The sequence below is a fragment of the Nanorana parkeri genome, unplaced genomic scaffold, assembly GCF_000935625.1.
Source record: "Nanorana parkeri isolate BGI_ZX_2015 unplaced genomic scaffold, ASM93562v1 scaffold238, whole genome shotgun sequence".
In the NCBI taxonomy this organism is placed as follows: Eukaryota; Metazoa; Chordata; class Amphibia; order Anura; family Dicroglossidae; genus Nanorana; species Nanorana parkeri.
In genome coordinates this window covers 654,882-674,768 of record NW_017306506.1, presented here as the reverse complement: position 1 = coordinate 674,768, position 19,887 = coordinate 654,882, and the positions used below count along the sequence as shown (strand labels likewise).

At 45.3% G+C, this 19,887-nt stretch overlaps 2 protein-coding genes across 2 annotated transcripts in view; one reads left to right on the top strand and one right to left on the bottom strand.

Moving 5' to 3' along the window:
* The window catches only part of LOC108787015 (serine/threonine-protein kinase Nek5), an 18,226-nt gene extending 15,435 nt beyond the window's left edge, over window positions 1-2,791 (top strand). The window contains exons 9-11 of the mRNA XM_018556446.1: window positions 121-167; window positions 1,551-1,634; window positions 2,675-2,791. Coding sequence (XP_018411948.1) covers window positions 121-167; window positions 1,551-1,634; window positions 2,675-2,791 — 248 coding nt within the window. The remainder of the gene's footprint in view (window positions 1-120; window positions 168-1,550; window positions 1,635-2,674) is intronic.
* Window positions 2,792-5,113: 2,322 nt separating this feature from the next.
* On the bottom strand, window positions 5,114-14,294 carry ALG11 (ALG11, alpha-1,2-mannosyltransferase). The gene is made up of 4 exons (XM_018556456.1): window positions 14,196-14,294; window positions 10,732-10,965; window positions 7,306-8,231; window positions 5,114-5,470 (listed from the first exon to the last, which is right to left on the bottom strand). Exons 1-4 carry the CDS (start codon window positions 14,228-14,230, stop codon window positions 5,199-5,201), a joined length of 1,467 nt encoding a protein of 488 aa, XP_018411958.1. The 5' UTR covers window positions 14,231-14,294; the 3' UTR covers window positions 5,114-5,198.
* Between the last annotated feature and the right edge of the window lie 5,593 nt (window positions 14,295-19,887).

Below are 19,887 nucleotides of genomic sequence, written 5' to 3'. Positions count from 1 at the left end.
CCATCTATCCTCCACCCATTACAGGATACAGTATTGGACAGGAGATCAGCAAGGGGAACCACTAAACCCTGAGGCAAACCCAGGACATCAACTCTACTGCAGATGTTCCTTACCCTTCAGACCTCAGCAAACGGGGGGAAGTTCTGGTGGCACAGGCAGTAAGAAAGGTAAGTATTGACTTGCTTCTTTTCCAGGTACGGCCATTTTAAAATGTAATACCTGTGGCAGGATTATTTTAAAGTGGACCTTCACACTCAAAAATCTAACAATGCATCACCCTATGTATGATGATCAATAATAACATAGACATGTCAGGTGTACAATGCTGTGATTGTGAAATACTTACACTTGCAGAGAAGTCACTTCCTGCTTTGAGGTGGCCATTGACTTCCGTTTGCCAAAGCAATGCACACTGGGTAGGTTACATCAGTAGAACATTGCTGGGAAATCTCATGAGATCTCAGAGAAAGGCATTTTCCTCTCCTGAGATGTGTACGGTCACATGTGCCAGATTTTCAGGAAGTAAAGGGAGAGCTAGTAATCTGCCCTTAATAAACATGGCCACTGTGAGAAGACTGGGGAAGAAAAGAGAAATGCAGAGTACAAAGCCGACAATGATCTAGAAGTATGTGTTTGTAGATTGTCATTACTAAACATTTCAACATGTGGGTTTGTCATTTTAAACATGGGTAAAGGTCCGCTTTAAAGCAAAACTCCAGGAAGTATATTTTGCAGATTACATTGTCCAGCTTGGCTCCATTATAAGTCTGCATATCTGCTATCCAGTGAGCTGCTGGGAGACTGAAATCCACTGTAATCTGCGCTACATACAGTGATAGCCGTGAACTTGCAGCTTCCCCACTGAGCACAGGGAGTCGCTCGATCCGCACTGCTGCCAATTGGAGAACCCCTTGTATTTTTTTGAGCGATTACAAGGCGTTCTCCGATTGGCTGAGGTGGAGAGAAGCAGGTGACGTAAGAAAAAAAAAAAAGTACAAGGCGCTCCTCAAATGGCAGCAATGCCCAGTGAGTGACTCCCTGTGCTCAGTGTGTGGAAGGAAAGCTGCTGTAACCACATCTGGAAGGTCATGGCTACGTAGCGCTGACTACTGGGATTTTTCAGGTCCCCGCAGCCCCCCGAGTATCTCAAATATGGGTACTTATATTGAGCCAAGCTGGACCACTGTAACTTACTTCCTGGAGCTCAGATTTAAAGGATCAGTACAATTTACCTGACTGTGTACGATTAAATTAGCAAAAGCATGCACAGCAAAAAGTTACATTCAGTTTAACCCTTTAGGGTAACCAATTCCATTGAACTTTTTGCTGTGCATTCATTAACTAGTTTCAGTGTGCACAGTTGCTTAAAATGGCCCTTCTTCACTACACAATCATGGTCATGGATGTAAGAACCCTCAGATTTAGTATATAGTAAAACCTCTGATACGGCACCAGCTTCAACCAAATGCTGTCAGCAGCCGACGTCAGGACCCACTGAGCAGGTACAAGGTATTTTATTCCAATTCTTGTAAACAGTTTATGTTTTTTAGGAGGAGCACCACGGCATATCAATCATGTATAATATTTCCATTGCATACGGCATTATCAGCAAATGTGTCCGGTTTTCTAACATGGTAACCTCTTTCTGATGAAACATGTCTGTCTATATGTCAATGATTGATTCAAACAAAAATAAAATTGGGATTTAAGAAGAAATGAATGTCCATGTTCAGCTTCCTGACTCTTTCTCAAGAAGTAAACTGAGATGAAACTGCAAATGGCATTTATAAATGATGGATTGTGGTCTATAATAATAAAATCTAGGAAGGGTTCCTGTAAAACTAGCTTATAAATCCATGTGCAGTATATCACGCCAGTTTTCATGTCTTGTGAGAGCCGCACCGTGATGCTTAAAAGGTAAACATTGATACTCTGGTTTCATTTCTTATGTCAAAGAATGCATCTCTGTATCCGTAGCTTCTGAGAGCAGCTGATTGGCTGTCAGTGATCATCTATGGAATGACACTGGGGATGCCTTCTAACCTTTCTTTACTAAGCACAGAGCAGGGGGGGGCGGGGGGAGAGAGGTGTGTACGGGTGGTCATTGTGGTCAGGGTCTGCATTGAAGAAATGTTCTACCACTGCGTCTCATCAGTGCTGGTACCATTTTCTGCTGAGGCAAGGGCAGCAAGGACACACCATGGGGGAAGGTATTGTTTAAAACTTACTAAATGGAAGAAGAAAAGATTGACTTGCTTTCCTTACAAAGGTTCAGGTAGAACGGGCTTTATAAAGAAAGCACAATAGGCAGTGTCTTCTCCTGGTGAAATATGTCCACTGTATTAATCATACAAAAGTTAACAAATACTCACAATCCAGAGTCAATTGGATATACATATATACACCGGTGTCCCGCATCACAACGTCCCACGTTACAGCGGAGGAAACCAATATGCTGCGAGCACCTAAGTCTGGACATCGGACCCGCTGGCTATCTTAACCAAACCAAGGATTTCTGGGGTGAGTTTACCAGTGGTCACCCTCATCTGTATTTAAACATAATCATAGCCAATGGGATGTTACCTGTGTACAGAGATGGTCACATGTCTCATGAATATTAATTAATAGAACCTTTTGTCCACTCGGTCACAATTTATTTATTTGTCAATTGCAGGATGTTAGTGGGGCGCTTGTTACGCCAAACACATTGTTGGACTCGGTAAAAGTTAAAGAGAAGTCCGTCCATGAGTCTGCACTTTCTGCAGGTCCCACTCATGCCTGCACACTGTAATCTAGGAGACTGGTAGGCAACCGTGGCTCTCAAGCTGTGCTGAAACTACAAATCCCATCATGCTTCTGGGAGTCATGCCTGTGGCTTGCAATGCCTTATGGGATTTGTAGTTTCAGCACAGCTTGAGAGCCAAGGTTGCCTACCCCTGATCTAGGAGAACAAACTGACGCTCTACCTGTAACCATAGGGACCAAGTCACTACCCAAAACCCGCCATTCTTTCACCGCTCACATTTGCGCACTGTGTCTTGAAGGAGCGAAGCTCCGGCACTCAGCCAGTAACCATAGGGATCCGGGACACTCAGCCAGTAACCATAGCGACGCTCAGCCAGTAGCCATAGGGACCCGGGATTCTCCGACGCTCGGCCAGTAGCCATAGGGACCCAAGATGCTGCAACACTCTGCCAGTAACCATAGGGACCTGGGACATTTCGACTCTCAGCCAGTAACCATAGGGACTCTCAGATATACAGCCAGTAACCATAGGGACCCGGGGCGCTCCGATACTCAGCCAGTAACCATAAGGACCAGGGACGCTCCGACATTCGGTCAGTAACCATAAGGACCTGGGACATTTCGACTCTCAGCCAGTAACCATAGGGACCCGGGACGCTCCGACACTCAGCCAGTAACCATAGGGACCCGCGACGCTCCGACACTCAGCCAGTAACCATAGGGACCAGGGACGATCCGACACTCAGCCAGTAACCATAGGGACCAGGGACGCTCCGACACTCAGCCAGTAACCATAGGGACCAGGGACGATCTGACACTCAGCCAGTAACCATAGGGACCTGGGATTCTCCGACGCTCAGCCACTAACCATAGGGACCAGGGACGCTCCGACACTCAGCCAGTAACCATAGGGACCCGGGATTCTCCGACACTCAGCCAGTAGCCATAGGGACCCAAGATGCTGCAACACTCGGCCAGTAACCATAGGGACCCGGGATTCTCCGACGCTCGGCCAGTAGCCATAGGGACCCGGGATTCTCCGACGCTCGGCCAGTAGCCATAGGGACCCAAGATGCTGCAACACTCGGCCAGTAACCATAGGGACCTGGGACATTTAGACTCTCAGCCAGTAACCATAGGGACCCGGGACGCTCCGACACTCAGCCAGTAACCATAGGGACCCGGGACGCTCCGACACTCAGCCAGTAACCATAGGGACCCGCGACGCTCCGACACTCACTATACGGACTGGGACTCACCTCCACTGCAACGATCTTTTGGCAGCTGCACACTGTAAAATATCTTACACCTGGTACATGATTAAACATAACTGATCTGCAAACCAATTCACATGCCTCTGACTTAATAGGTTGGATATTAATAAGCGGTGGGTGTAGAGGAGCGTGTGACAATTTGTAACCTTTTGATTAATAAACTTGACATACTTTACCAGGAGAATGCACTTTCCTTTCCATGTTTTGGAAGACTACCTGTTGGACGTGGTCAGCTGCCTCCCTTATAGGAAGACTTGGGATGCAAGTGTTAATCCATCACTAGCACTGACTAGTATACACATTTGAGAATAGGGTTTGTACATATGGGGTTCAGAAGGCACCATGTAACAGGCACCCTGACAAGTATGAGTTATGTTAAACAATTCTACATGTCCCAGCTCTTGGAGTAAAGTTCACTATGTTTTGTGTCAAGTTACAAATATTCCCTGCCATGTTTCTGTTGGTCTCTCTGCGAGAAAGGTGTTTGATAGGCAGGCTGCAAAAGGCTCAAAGAGAATGTACTTACTCATCCAGAACCTTTGTATAAAACCTTAATGAGGAAACTCAACACCTCGCAAAACGTGCCCCATGTTCTCCCCTTCCATTAACAATGGATACAAAGCTTACGCCAAGTACGGAATTCTCCTAAAGGATCAATACAGCAGCAAGCATCTGAAAATATTCTTTGCAGCTCAAGACATTATTCAAAATATAGAAGGGGTTATCATTTTCTTAACAAACAATAATGGAGTCATGATATTTGGTGCAGAGCTGTTTATTCTGGTGATGAGTGAAGAATCATAAGCAGGAAGGATGTTACATTCAGTATCTTGGTCATTAAGACTACATTCTGCTGATGTAGACATATTGGGTACACATTAGTACCACTCACTACATCAGGGATAGGCAACCTCGGCACTCCAGCTGTGGTAAAGCTACAAATCCCATCATGCATCTGCCTGTGAGCGCCATACTTGTGGCTGTCAGTCTTGCAACGACTCATTGGACTTGCAGGTTCAGAACTGCATGAGTGCTGAGGTTGCTTGCTCCTGTTCTACATAGACGGCCATAGTAAGAGGATCCAAAAAATTGAGCATTTCATTTACAACAGACCATATGATATAATACAAGACTATTTACACCCAAACACATATACATAAAATGACATATAACAGTATATTACCTACATAGTAAGTCAGTAGCAGAAAGAAAGTTTGCTTCAAATTCCTGGTCTGAGAATCTAGAGACAGACCGTCGAGCATTCTGTCTGATGTGCAGTCTCTTGTGTGCAGGGAGACATAGGATGTGCTCCATAGAAGAAGCATAGGTGTCCTCGCTGTCAGCCAGGAAGCCAGTTTCTTGTCCTTCGTAAGATACTACAATGTCCAGTTTGGGGCCTCCAGAGTTGTGAGCCAGAATGATGGTCCCTGCTGCCATACATTCAACCACTCCTGTAGAGCAAAACAAAACCACAACAAGTTATATTAGTTATCTCATCCCATCCAAATGAACAAACTGGAAAGACTTTACTGGTCATCTCTATACAAGTCCTACAAGTAAAAGAAAATGATACTATACAGATGAAGAGGCTTTTGAAGTTCAAGAAAGTTATAACCCTCGCGTGTGGGTCTGAGGAGTTTCTTTACAGAGAACAATGGGGTAACCTTTTTATCCCATAGTTCTCTTTAGGGTCATTGGAGGACATATACTAACCTCCTCCCGTGACCCAAAGCTCAGTATATAGCAGATTATTGCCCGCTATATATTGAGAGCGCCGCAGCCGGGACGAATCCAAAAAAATACTGTTGAGATCCACCCCACTGGCTGATTGACTGGGGGCTATGCCTATCTAGAGGCAGAGCCAGCTGTGCCCACCCCCCTCCCCGTCTATTCCGCCAGTCAGCGCTGGAGGATCCGAGAGGGGAAATCCCTGCGGGGAGCGGTGACTGACAGTCACCATTCTCTGCAGGGAGATGATCGGAAGTGAGCAAGCGATGGTATGCGTTCACTTGCTTCCTGATCTATAGAGTTGACGTGTGACAGTCTCAATGTCACCGGTCAGCTCTAACTATGAGGATGAGTGTAAATCCCTAACCTCATAGTTCTCCTTTAACTCTAAATTGAAAATAAAATAAAAAAAGTAGATCATCCATATTACTTAATTGACCAAGGTGATGAATATGTCCCCTGCTAAACCAGTAACGGGATGTAACTGCCTTTCCAGCAGCTCCCTACCCATTAGAGTAAACCGCTGTGTGCTGGATGGGTGTTTGCCATGATGTGGAAGCACACACATACTTACAAGTGCGCCGTTCTCCTGCACTCTCCGATGCATCTTCTGTCCCCCGCTGTCACAATATTCACCGTCACCACTTCCGGGTTCCCAGACATCCCCCTTAGCATTGGGTGGCCACTGATGATGTAACTCCAGTGCATACACACAGGAGACAGATCCTTCCCAGTCACCAGACCCACTGACAACCTCTTAGAAATGCCGACAATGAGATGAGAGTGTACACATTCAAAATGAATGCGCGTGCATTAACACAACACACAAAAACAGCAAAGTGTGATTGGGCCCTCAAAGAATACAACATGATGTAAAGCTGAACTCCAGGCAGATATAAAAGACACCAATGGAAGCAGCTCTGTGTTCAATAATACATCATTATAAGCATTCAGTAAGTGCAAGCAGTGTAAGTACTTGAATGAGACTTTGTATCAGCATCTTGCAATTCCAGAGTGGAAGAGAGAAACTGCACAAATAACCAGATGTGCGTCAGTGGTCTTGTGCTAACAAAGAACATGCTGAGAGAAGGAGAGAGGAAGAAGAAGAGAGGAATGACAGAGGCAAGCACGTCACTGTACTGCCTCCCCTTTAACTATCCAGAGGCTGAGAGAAGGACAAGACCTCTAAAGTCTTACTGAACTGGAGCAGGTCTCCTGCTCTGCCAGACAGGGCTGCGTTGAGTGGCAGAGTAAGTAAATCTCAGCACTGGATGGACATGAACATTTTGGACTGCTTCAGCTATCTTTAAAACAAAATACTTGCCTGACAGAATCCTCCAACCACAGTGGCCCTCCCTGACACTACCTTCACCTTGTGTGCTCAAAGGGGTCTTCACTGACCTTATGAAACTGTATGAGGTTTTTTGATCAGAAATTTCCCAATCAGGCATCAAGATGACGGCTCTTTATAAAAGTGAATAAAATGTTGCCGGCTTGTAGTGTGAAATGTTATTCTATGACCAAACATTAACTTTCCTGATTGCAATCACATTCTTACCAATGCCAAAGTGTTCGTTCCACATGGTGTGCAACCCAATGGTGGCTTCACTGAGGTGTTTCTTCAGCTCATCAAAGGGAATGTTTACTTTAAACTCCACAGGAACTCCCAAGTCTTTGCTGAGCTTCTTTAGCTCTTCCACACGAAGTTCATCCTGCTGGTTGCGGCATCCACCAATTAAAATGAGCTTTAGGTTAGCGCGTTCCTCGGATGTCTTCTTTGCCAGCAAAGCACTGAAAGCTCGGATCTGCAGAGGGTGGTCCTTCTCTGGCCTAAACTGGCCAATAGACACAATGGAGTGCCCCTTCCTCTCTTGCTCCACTTCCAGACTAATATCCAAAAAGGTCTGCACGTCGCAGGGTGGATAGACTATGCTCGTGCGTTCACTGCATTTCCACAGATCCAAGATGTGGTTGAAGGTCCATGTAGAGTTAACCATCACCAAATCACTACAAGAACCGACCCATCCATAAAACCAAGCAAACAGATAGTAATAGATTAACTTTAGTCTGCTCAGCACTGGATTGTTGGAGATCACGTCAGAGTTGTTAAATCTAGCATGGTGGTCCCGAACTACAGACAGCATATCTGTGCTGATCGTTGGATAGTGCACATAACAGCCCACATGACAACCCCCAAAATATTTAAAGAGTGACAAAGTAAATGCATAGCCCATGGAGTCAATATAAACGTCAGGAACGCATTTGGTCAGTGCTTCCCACCCAAGAACAATGGAACCCAAACTCTGACCCAGCAGGGTGAAATGGGGGTAATGTCGGTCTTCTACAAGGTTACGCTTTTCCAGGAATATGAACTCTACAGGATATGATAACTTGATGTTAAATCTCCTCAGGGCTCCATTTAGGATCTGTTCTCCAGATACATCTCTGTCACCGGTGTAGACAACGTAGACAGCGTCCTTGTACCTAGACAAGATAAAACATTCAAAAGACAATTAACAAGCAGTGGTCCTTGTATAGAACTGTACAAAAGGTGTCGGTTTACACACACACACACACACACACACACACACACACACGCACGCCACCCTTGTATAGCTCAGGCATCCATTCCATAAATGCAATAACTATCGGTAAGGTACATCTGAAAGTGAAATGTTGACAAATGATTGCACATGTATACACACCCATATTAACTTCAAAAAGTATTGTAGCGGACCTCGAAACAGGAATTGCTCACTATGTATCTGGCAGCTTCCAGGTTCAAAAGGCAAAGTTCTATTAATCACCCCCCATCCCCCCAGTAATTCCTTAAGGCCTTGTTCACACCAAATGCAGAGCAGATCGGCATGAGTTTCTGCACACGCAGTGCAGTGGATTGTGACGCGTTTTTGGTAAAAAATAAAATAAATGTTTAGTTTAAAATGGGCTTTCAGTGCGTTCCAGGGCGTTTGCATGCATTTTTGATGCGTTTGCATGCGTTCCAGAGCAGGTAAAATAGGGCCTGCTGCAGTTTTTTTTACCTGCTCTGGAACTGCACGCTGCGATGTGAACTGGAGCTAACAATACCATTGGAATACATTGGACGCAGTTTTGCTCCGGTCTGTAACTGCTCTGCTCCTGGAACGCGCTTGGTATGAACAAGGCCTCAATCAATGAGCCCTGTCCTTCTGGCCAACATGGAGACATGGGTTGGGGGCAGGTCCAGAGATTCGAGTTTAGAGCTGGAGGTTGATATCTGCAGAATAAGAACCACGCTGACAGTTTCCGGGTGTTTTGAAGGATTAAGACCGGAATATGTAGCTAACTCCAGGTGCCTCCCAACTTATATACATATGACAATTTCACAATATACTCGTCTTTCCTGATTTGTACTGGAAAAACTGTAAAAAAAAAAACAAACACGTCTTAAACACCGAATCAGTGGAATGTTTTCACACATTTGCAGCCCAGAGCTTTAAATCCATTTAAAACACTTCATACTATACAGTAGTGTTCACACTTAGGCATAGCATACACTAATCACGTCCCGCGGGTTCACGTTATTGTATGTCATCCGCTGGAAGTGGTTATACCAAGAACACGGCTGCCGCTGCTGTAGCCGTGTTCTTGATACCGTTTTAAACAGCAGGCGATTGCTGTTTAAATACAAGTGATCCGGCGTCTGTACAGGCGCCGGATTGCTTGTACGGTGTGGCGCCGTGCCCCCCCCTACTCCGCCGGCTTCCCGGGCTCATCTGTCCCTCATGCGAGTCCAGGACCGGTGTGGAAGGTCTCCCCTGATAGCCGCTAATCTCTCCTCTGAGCACTGGGCCCGGAAGTGATGTGCATCACTTCCAGTGTCACTGTAAACAGTCTCCGGCTCTTAGAGCCTGAGGAAGAAGCTGATGAAGCTGATCTCTGCTTTATCAGCTTCTTTGGGGTCCCTGGGTGACATTAGGGGTCTGAAAAACCCCTGATGTCCCCATAATCATAACCCCTGATGTTAGCCCCCTATGCAAAAGAAATAAAAGTGTAAAAAAGAAAATAAATTGTAAAAATGAAAAGTAACAAAAAAAAAATGTCCTCCACCCCCCACATACAACACAAACACGCGTCGGATGCGCCTACGTGCAAAAACAAAAATTGCGTTACACATGTTACATATCGTCGCGAGCGTCGGAGTGAGAGCAATAATTCGAGGCCCATCAATCACTGTGAACACTAAACTGATGAGCCGTAAAAGCTTTTAAAGCGTCGCCTATGGGAAATTTTGGTTATTGTCGTTTTTTGCGGTTTCACACAATTTTAAAGCTTGACATGTTTGGTATCCATTTACCCGGCGTGACCCCGTCTTTTATATTTTACCAAAAAATTGGCCATTATATTATGTTTCTGTGCACTAAATTTCATTTTAGTGTATTTTATCCTAAAAATACTTGTTTGATAAACATTTGCGCAAATACCGTGCAACATTATTCTACAGGGCCCCTGCTTTCAGAACATATATCATTGTTTGAGGGTCTGAAGCTGTTTTCTAGCCAAAAATTCTGATTTTATCATGTGTGTGCAAATGTAAGAAATTGCTCCGGGCAGCAAGTGGTTAAAAATTGGACCTTGAAGCAGAGGATACTTATCACTCCTTATTTCCTGTAATCCTCAGTTCTATCTAGTGGTCATAAAGTGACATTTTACTGATTCACGCTTTCTCATGAATGAACATTCCATCTGGAGAGAAAATAGCCTAATGACATTCGATTTTGCCCCATCGCCTCAGATCGAATGTAGATGCAGTTACATGGGACGAATAGCTCTGTGAATGGTTTATAAATACACCTCATAGTGTGCATGTTTACTAGTCTAGCAATATGACCCATGATAGGGATTAGCAGGGCAGTCAGATGCTGAAGAGGAGTGACCGGGTGATAATGAAAGCCTTTATTACAGACAGATAAAAGACTACCATTGTTATACTGTGATCACATACCTCTTCTGTAACGCTCGGAGGGCACACCACAGCACTCTCTCACCTCCTCCTCCCGCATTGCAGTATGGATGGAAAAACGCAATCACTTTCCGGGTGTTGCCATCACTGCCTAAGTGCACAGCTGACTTTTTCTTTTGAATGATCCAAAGCCGAAGAAAACATAGAAGAATTGCCAGCAGAAGGGAGGCTGTTATACTGGCGAGAAGAGCAGGCATGAACAACGACGCCAAAAGTCTAAAGAGGAAAATCATTCAGAAAGCATTAGCCAACTAAACAAACACGTATGGACTATACACAGTACACCTGGAGCATATCAAGGATCTGTCCAGGAACAGAAGTATTAGAGCGGTACTGGAAATCTTCACCTTATCTGGGACAATGTATGAGGATTACCCCCACAATGTGTATCCAATCAGATGGGCTCTTGCACAATACAGTTATTAGTAGATTGCGCAATCAGATATTAATATGTATGGTCAGATGGAGGAGTACTGACAGCTGAGCACAAAACAAAGATGTCCTCATCTACAAGCCATTACTGATCTCCTTCCATGCATCCCTCTAGATTTTTAAAGTGTACCTTCACACTCAAAAATCTAATTCTACCAATGCATCACCCTATGTATGATGATCAATGATAACATAGACATGTCAGGTGTAAAATGCTGTGACTGTGAAATACTTACACTTGCAGAGCATTCACTTCCTGCTTTGAAAGTGCAAATGACTTCAATTTGACCGGAAGCAATACACACTGGGTTTGCCTTGTCAACAGCAGAACATTGCTGGGAAATTTCATCTGTAATCATGAGATCTCAGGTAAAGGCATTTCCTCCCCCTGAGATGATGTGCATGGTCACATGTCCTAGTCACATGTGCCAGTGTTCCAGGAAGTAAAAGGACAGCTAGTAATCTGCCCTTAGTAAACATGGCCACTGTCAGAGGACTGGGGAAGAAAAGAGAAATAAGGTTTGCAAAGTCTGGAATTATCTAGAAGAATGTGTTTGTAGATTGTCATTACGAAGCTTTTCTAAAGCTGTGCTTGTTGTCATTTTAAACATATGGGTAAAGGTCCGCTTTAAGTATCACGGAGAGCGGAGCCCGGGATAACGGGTGGAGGGGACGCACACTCACCAGCATCATACAAGTGATCGCTTGTATGCAGCAGCCTTCATCGGCTGGAAGCAATGTGTAAGGTTCCCCACTTGTGCGCGCACCACTGCAGGGAGGCAGGAAAGGACGTTTAAATGCCCACCGGCCGTCATGAGTGAGCCGTTCGGCCATTTAGATACTATTGGCTGGACGAGAAGTGGTTAAAGTGCTTGTATAGACCACACATTTTATTTTAGATATGGATAGAGTGGGAAAGGGTTCAAACCAGGTTATGGTTTGCTGGTTCTGGAGAGTTCTCTTTATTTCCTGTCCTGGTGACACAGCAGGAAATGAGATAACATGGGCCAAATGGAGGGGAATTCCTTTTAAAGATAGTTGGCACTGGAACAGGTGTCACAATAAAAGATTCCCCACTATTCCTGTTGTGGGGACTACTCTATAATGTTGGGTTTCCTCTTACTTTATGTCCCAGTCCCAAGGTCATCAGGACAAATAGAGACGTTGAATCTCCCCAGCGGGGACACCGACAGCAACACAAACCTGTCAGGGGTTCTAATCTACACTCCAAAGGGGATACTGTTCCAGCGACAAGAAAGAAGGGATTAACCCCACTTAGAGAGATTTGCTCTCACTTCCTGTGGTGTAAACGCAACAGGAAGTTACAGAGGTACTTTAATCAAATCCAGAAAAATAAGAAAATTGTACAGTTAAAAATTGTCATGACACAGGAAGTGTAAAATACATACTCACCTTTCTATGCAGACTTACCTTATCTTGCAGTCTGGTGACCTTTCCCACTGCCTTGTCTCTCTTGCGCTGACATTTTGGGTAAGGGCATATCCTGATCCAACCTGTCAACACTGTGCATACGCACCCTGCATTCGAGCAGGAAACCATTTTGTTTATGTTGCCCTAGTAACAGCAACAAGTAAACCAAATGATTCCGACTAGAGCGCTTGGTGTACTGATCTGAGGCAGCCAAAACTATGGCAGCATGTTAAACAAAATGATTCCATGTTAGAGTGCCAGGATGTATGTTCATATGTTACCACAGTAATGGCAACATAAGTGCCACCAATCCCACCCTGTACACCGAGGGCTCTCATTTGTTTTAGACGTTGTTGCTGGGATGCACTGATACTGGTTTTTCGGTACTCGCCGATACCAGAAGTCCCATTAAGGAAGCCAGACGGCGTGTAAATACTCGCCTCCCAATTAGCCGAGAAGCCGTCAGCAAGTGACAAGGAAGCATGGAGCCGGCTTTCTTGCCAATCAGGAAGCCGGGGGGTAATGACTCGCTGCCCAGCTTCCTGATTGGCCAGCTTCCCGACCAATCAGGAAGCTGGGCGGCGAATCATTACACACCATCCAGCTTCCTCATCACCAAGTGAGGGAGCAGGGAGTTGGCTTACTGGCCAATCAGGAAGCCAGGTGGTGTGTAATGCTTCGCCGCCCGGCTTCCTGATACCGAAAGCTCCGGTATAGGGAGCATTTGGGTGAGTCTGACTACATGCCCAAATACTTAGTAGCGATTCTAGTATCGATGCATCCCTAGTTGTTACTATGGCAACACAAACAAAATGATTTCCCACTTGAGCACAGCGTGCACATGCGTGAGGCAGGCAGCCAAGGAAGTACAGAGAGCACCATTCATTTGAAATGGTTGAAAAAAGGGGTGTCCTTAGATAGATATTGAAGCAGACCTTCACCCCCCTAATGCACTTTGAATCTTCTGAACCCTCCTTCACTCTTTGTTTTTATTGGCCCACCCAGCTCCTTTAGGTCTGGTTCACACCTAGGAGGCATCCTGGGATATCCAAATCAGATATTCCAGGAGACATCAATTCACAGAGAGCAGCTGGTGTGAGGGTGGACCTAGTGGGGTGCCATCAGGGGGCCGGCTACCTGAACCAAAGGATGACAGCCTGATGATGTCAGAAAGGAAGATGGCAGCACTGGTTTTCTGGGCAGGCGAGTATGCTACTTAAACCCAACCGACAAGGCAAAGAGGGGGCTAAATGTAACATTAACCCTGGGGTGGACTTCCCCTTTAAATGAGAACCATTATGAGAGCAGACAGCATCTGGAGCAGTTACCTATAGTAACCAGCTTCTCTCTTCTGTTTATCTGTGAAAATGAAAGAGAGAAGCTGATTGGTTACCATGAACATCTGCTCCAGATCTGAAAAATCACCCTCTGTGTGTGTAGAGTCAGCCATAAAACACCCTCACCCCGGTGACATATTTAGTCTTTTGAAATAGCAAACTGCTGCACGAACAAACATTACTGCACGGAAGATAATGCTACTGCTGACATGGCCGGCCACAGTGCCATTCTATCATGTCTCTCACCTCATCAGCCCGCATACACACAGCACTCCCGCCATGGCTGTCTATCACAGCCTCACACGTCACTACAACAACACGACCATCCGGCTCTCACGTTGATTGGCTACGCTCATAGCCAATGGCGTGCTGACGTCAGGATTCAAACAACCAGAAAGATTGCCGCACGTGATTGTGGAAAGGCGTGGCTAAAGAAAAAGGGGTGAGGTTTAAGCCTAGAGACGACAGTAAGGGCGTTTCTGAGGGGCGAAGCTCGAGAGCAGCAGAGGTGTCCTATGCGTGGCGAAGAGTGGGCGGGGTTGGGCGGTGCGATGATTGACACGTTAAAGGCTCTAACATGTTGTGACACTGGCCGCCGCAAATCAATGTGCCTTGTAATACGAGTTACACAGACTGAGCTTTCCGATGAGTCCATAGTTCACCAATCACTGTGCACACATACATGGCCAGAGCACACACATTGCCCCGGAGCGCACAGGACCTGCTGGGTAATCCTCCTTCTTTATATTCTACATACATGTGATGATCTATTTCTCTGAGCTTTCCGCCGATTTCAAATCTCTCATCTGTGTGTGTGAATTCTAAACTGATCACTAGAATGAGATAGAATGACAACTTTTATACAATGTATCCATCAGTGAAACTCCATAGATGTTGTATAGATCTATATTGCTCAGTGTTGTGTAGTTCTATATTGCTCAGTGTTGTATAGTTCTATATTGCTCAGTGTTGTGTAGTTCTATATTGCTCAGTGTTGTATAGTTCTATATTGCTCAGTGTTGTGTAGTTCTATATTGCTCAGTGTTGTATAGTTCTATATTGCTCAGTGTTGTGTAGTTCTATATTGCTCAGTGTTGTGGAGTTCTATATTGCTTAGTGTTGTGTAGTTCTACATTGCTCAGTGTTGTATAGTTCTATATTGCTCAGTGTTGTATAGTTCTATATATTGCTCAATGTTGTATAGTTCTATATTGCTCAGTGTTGTGTAGTTCTATATTGCTCAGTGTTGTATAGTTCTATATTGCTCAATGTTGTATAGTTCTATATTGCTCAGTGTTGTGTAGTTCTATATTGCTCAGTGTTGTGTAGTTCTATATTGTTCAGTGTTGTATAGTTTGTCACCTAGGGCTGGATTCACACTTCTGTATCACAGTAATGCACTGCTGATATGGATGTGGGCTATTCACACCTGAGTGTTTTTGTTTTCCATTACCTGAAGTGCGACAACGCCATTAGTTGTTATGGTGCTAGTTCACATCCAAACATTGAGTCGCTCGAAAAAGTATATAGGCAGAATAATGCGTTTTGGCCCCAGTGGGAGCGACTAAAAAATGCTTGTAGCACTCGTTTCCTTATGCGATTTTGCATTTAACAATCATCTTCTCCTCCTAGTATCAAACTTTCCATTGGCTTAAAGAAAAACACTAAAGCCTGAAATATGCTTACGAAAGTACAAAAAAAAATCTTTAAAATCATCTGCTCATGTGTGAATGGGGCTAATACCTAATATACGTCATTTGTTGTCTGTTTTTCAAGCTTCTTTATAACTTCACATAGACGTGATCACTGTTGGTTATGTATTTAGATGAAGCACTGAGATCTTGAAGAATGCTGAATTAAGTTTTACATGCTTAAAACAACGGTACATGTATGTATACAGCATTGTGAGGAAACATAGATAGAAAAAAACCCAGCAACCTGTGTATCATAGATAAGCATGCACATAGAGAGTAACATTGCACTATACTGCCATCTACAGCTCAAAAAACATAATTACATCTCAGGACATTATTATATTAGTACAGTATGTGCTGTTGTATTTCCAACAATAACATGATAGAATTTGCTGGGGCCCCCAATCTCAGAGAGGACGTTGTGTAGAAAACTGTAGCAGTTATACATCTCTACCAATCAGATCCCCAAATTGACTGGAAAGAGCAGCAGCTGGTCCATGTATTCATTGTGTAGTATTTTGGCTACGGATTTGGCCGCTTGCTAAATTTCTGTGACGTGCACAATTTCTCCTAGTGAGCACATAGGCTTGAGAAAGAAATCTGTTTATTTTTTGATTTATTTACATCGATGGTGGGGATGTTTAAAATACTTATTTATCGTAGTTTTTTTTTTTAATTTACAGGTCTATTCACAAAAGGGTGAAGAATTTGGAGAAGGCAGGTGAAGTGAACAATCTAGGACAGCATAGCTGAACTGGAAAATTCTCCAATTCAACTCACTTTCCCGTTCAGCTCTGTTGTCCTAGATCAGTGGTTCTCAACCTGTGTAACCTCAGGACCCACATTTGTCCTTGGTCATTAAGTCATGACCCAAGTCACACTGCACTGGAACACACAGCATTGTGGTACCACGCGTTCCGGTGCGGCCGATCAAATTGTGGGTGGGAGGTGCATTTGGGGTGCCGTTCAAATAAATGGCAATGCAACACACCTACCACATCAGTAAGGGACCGTACAATTGATGCACTGTACTAGTGTGAACAGGCCCTCAAAAACACTGACAGACACACACAACCACAGACATATTCTCACACACATGCACACTCCAAAAAAAAAAATGTATTTTCTTTTTTTAAGATCCACCCAGTCTTTCTTTCAGTCTTTCTATCTTATGAGAACTGGATCTTCAGCGTGGGGTCCAGTGTGGGTTGCTGTGCTGCGATGGAGCTCCATCCATATGTGCATTGCTTGTACAGCTCCCTAGCGTGCGCTGTTGAGGTGCCGGGAGCCAGAATGTGACGTCACTCCAGTCCAGGCACCTCTACAGGACACGTGAGGGAGCTGTAAGCAATGCATGTATGTATGGAGCTCCCTCGCTGCCATACCCCCAGCCCACCCCACCTCCAGCTGACACTCGGCGCCGGGCAGCATATTTTGAATGGCTGCTTGGAGCGAGAACTGACGGTGCTGCTCTAGGGGGAGGCTGAGGAGCCTCTCACCTAGAAAAGGGGAAAGCGTGCCGCGACCCACTGAACACGAGGTCGCGACCCACTTTTGGGTCACGACCCATCAGTTGAGAACCAAGGTCCTAGATTGTTCACTTCTCCTGTCTTCTCCAAACTCTTCACCCCTTCTGTGAATAACCCCGATAGTGTTATTTGTATTGGGTTTTTTTTCTCTTTATTTGTGTATATGATTGTCGCTTTTACATCCTTATTTTCCTTTTTTTGTGCTATCTGCATTTTCTTTCTGTAAAAAAAAATATATATAAAATAATGAGGCTAATGAGGGGCTGTTTTTGGTACAAAGACAGGTCCAGGGCAGTTTAAAGGGTATTTCCAGTTTTGTAGTTTGTGTAGACTGCAAGCTTCCCCGTACAGTTTCAAAGTGTGTCTGTCTCTAGAGAAAGTCTGGATAGACTGAGCTTCCTCTCATTAGCATACAATGTTTCTAGGTCTTTAACCCTTTGTTGGGACAGACAGTGCCCCAAACTAGTTTTCAACTGATAATGAGGTCTGCCAGCACAGTACAGACAGGGTGAATTATGGTAAACATTAATGTGACACTAAACTCTGGAGTGAAATCATGAAAATGTATTCAAGTACCCCAACTATTAACAGAACCCCAACTATTAACAATAATGTATCTTATTTGTGTATCACTCGGCTATAGATCCTCAAATCATCTCTGAATTGGTGCTGACACTGTCCTTCCTTCTGAAGGGTGGCTACTTTTGTTCCCCATGGTCCCTGTGTGTGTTGTAATGTAGACACCTCACCAACCTCCCGTTATGGACTACAATCGCACTACAAACTGGTAAACCAAACATGAGATTGTAGTCCATCATAGAAGTGAGCTTGGAGTGGTGGCACCGCACTGCCCCTCTCGGCCTCCTGTGACAAGCAAATCAGGATGGGGAGCGGTGTGGGGGAGGAGGCGGCGGCTATCAGCTGTCACAGGAGGCAGAGCTGGCGGTGTGGGGGAGGAGACCGCTGTCACAGGAGGCAGAGCTGGCGGTGTGGGGGAGGAGACCGCTGTCACAGGAGGCAGAGCTGGCGATGTGGGGGAGGAGACAGCTGTCACTGGAGGCCGAGCTGTAGGTGTGGGGAAGGAGTCAGCTGTCACAGGAGGCTGAGCTGGCAGTGCTGGGGAGGAGTCAGCTGTCACAGTAGGCAGAGCTGGCGGTGTGGGGGAGGAGAGAGCTGTCACAGGAGGCTGCGCTCTCCTCTCCGCACCTATCTCTACTTACCCCCTCATAAAAAGTTAGCAAGTTAGTTAGGCAGGAACGCGGGAACTTTCCCTTAATATGTCAGAAACATGGAACATACTGGTGGTGCCATTTTTTGTTAACCATTTGCCTGAATGGCCAGACAGGAGCCCTTTAGGAGCAGGAGGGCGTCTTAAGACGTCCTGCCCCTCCACCCGCTCGTGTGCAACGCTCAGCGCACACACGAGTGGGGAAACTGTTAGCAATGTAAACAGCCAGCGATGGCTGTTTTACATTTAAGCGATCGGGCGTCTCCTGGAGACGTCCGATCGCTTTTAGTAGGTGCGGGTGTGCCCCACCTATTGCCGCAGCCGGTCCCAAGATCCGCTGTGCCTGGTGCGGCTGAGACCGGCAGCGCGACTCTGTCAGTGGAGATCTAAAGGAGATCGGTACACAATTCCTCTGTCACTCTTCGGCAACAGATGCCGGTGAGAAGCTGCTGATCTCTGCTTCATCAGCTTCTCTGGGTTCCCTAGGTGACATTAGGGGTATGTGCGAAAATGACGATTGCGCCCATTACGCCACACATGTTTCTTATCGCCGCGAGCGTCGGAGTGTAAGCAATAATTTTAGGGCCATTAATTACTGATAACACTTAACTGATAAGCGTTTAAAGCGTTGCCTATGGACTATTTTGGATGTGGCCGGTTTCTGCGATTTCGCGGGTGCGCACAATTTTAAAGCTTGACATGTTTGGTGTCTATTTACCCGACATGACCCCGTATTTTATATTTTACCAAAAAAGTGGGGTGATTAATAAATGTTTCAGAACATTTCATAGGGAAACAGGTATTTTATTCAAAATTTAGGGTACTTTTTTGTTATATAGTAAAAAATAAAACCCCCAGTGGTGATTGAATACCACCAAAAGAAAGCTCTATCTGTCCCCAAAAAATGGTATAAAATTAATTTCAGTACAGCGTTGTATGACGGAATAAATGTCAGTCAAAATACTGCAGCGCTGAACACTGAAAAATGGCCTGGCCAGGAAGGGGGTGTAACATCACGGCCAGCAAGTGGTTAATAGCACCCTAAACACGGCCGGTAAAACGTGCATTTTTTCCCCATGTGTGGATGTGCATCAAACCCATGGGGGGAAAAACGCAGCCCGCTCGCAGCTGAAATTACTACATGAACTAATTTGTAACATGTGCAGCAGCTCATTGAGTGAATGGGTTGACACGCGGCAACTGCAGAAAAAACTTACACAAATGCGCATTTGCGTGGATTCTCACAGCGCGAAGTGTGAGGGAGAGAGGGAGGAAGGCTGTTTACCCTGTGCTTGCCAGGGTTAATAGGCAGGGAAAGGTGCTTTCCCCACCTATATGCAGGCTCCGCCCAACAGATAGAGAGGGTCGGGTGAGCTGTCAGCCAGGTTACCGGCAGACAGTTCACATCACGTATGCCAGGTCCAATGTGGCAGAGATCTGTGGCAGTTTGCAGTATAATTTCATCTACACTGACCACTAATGTGTAC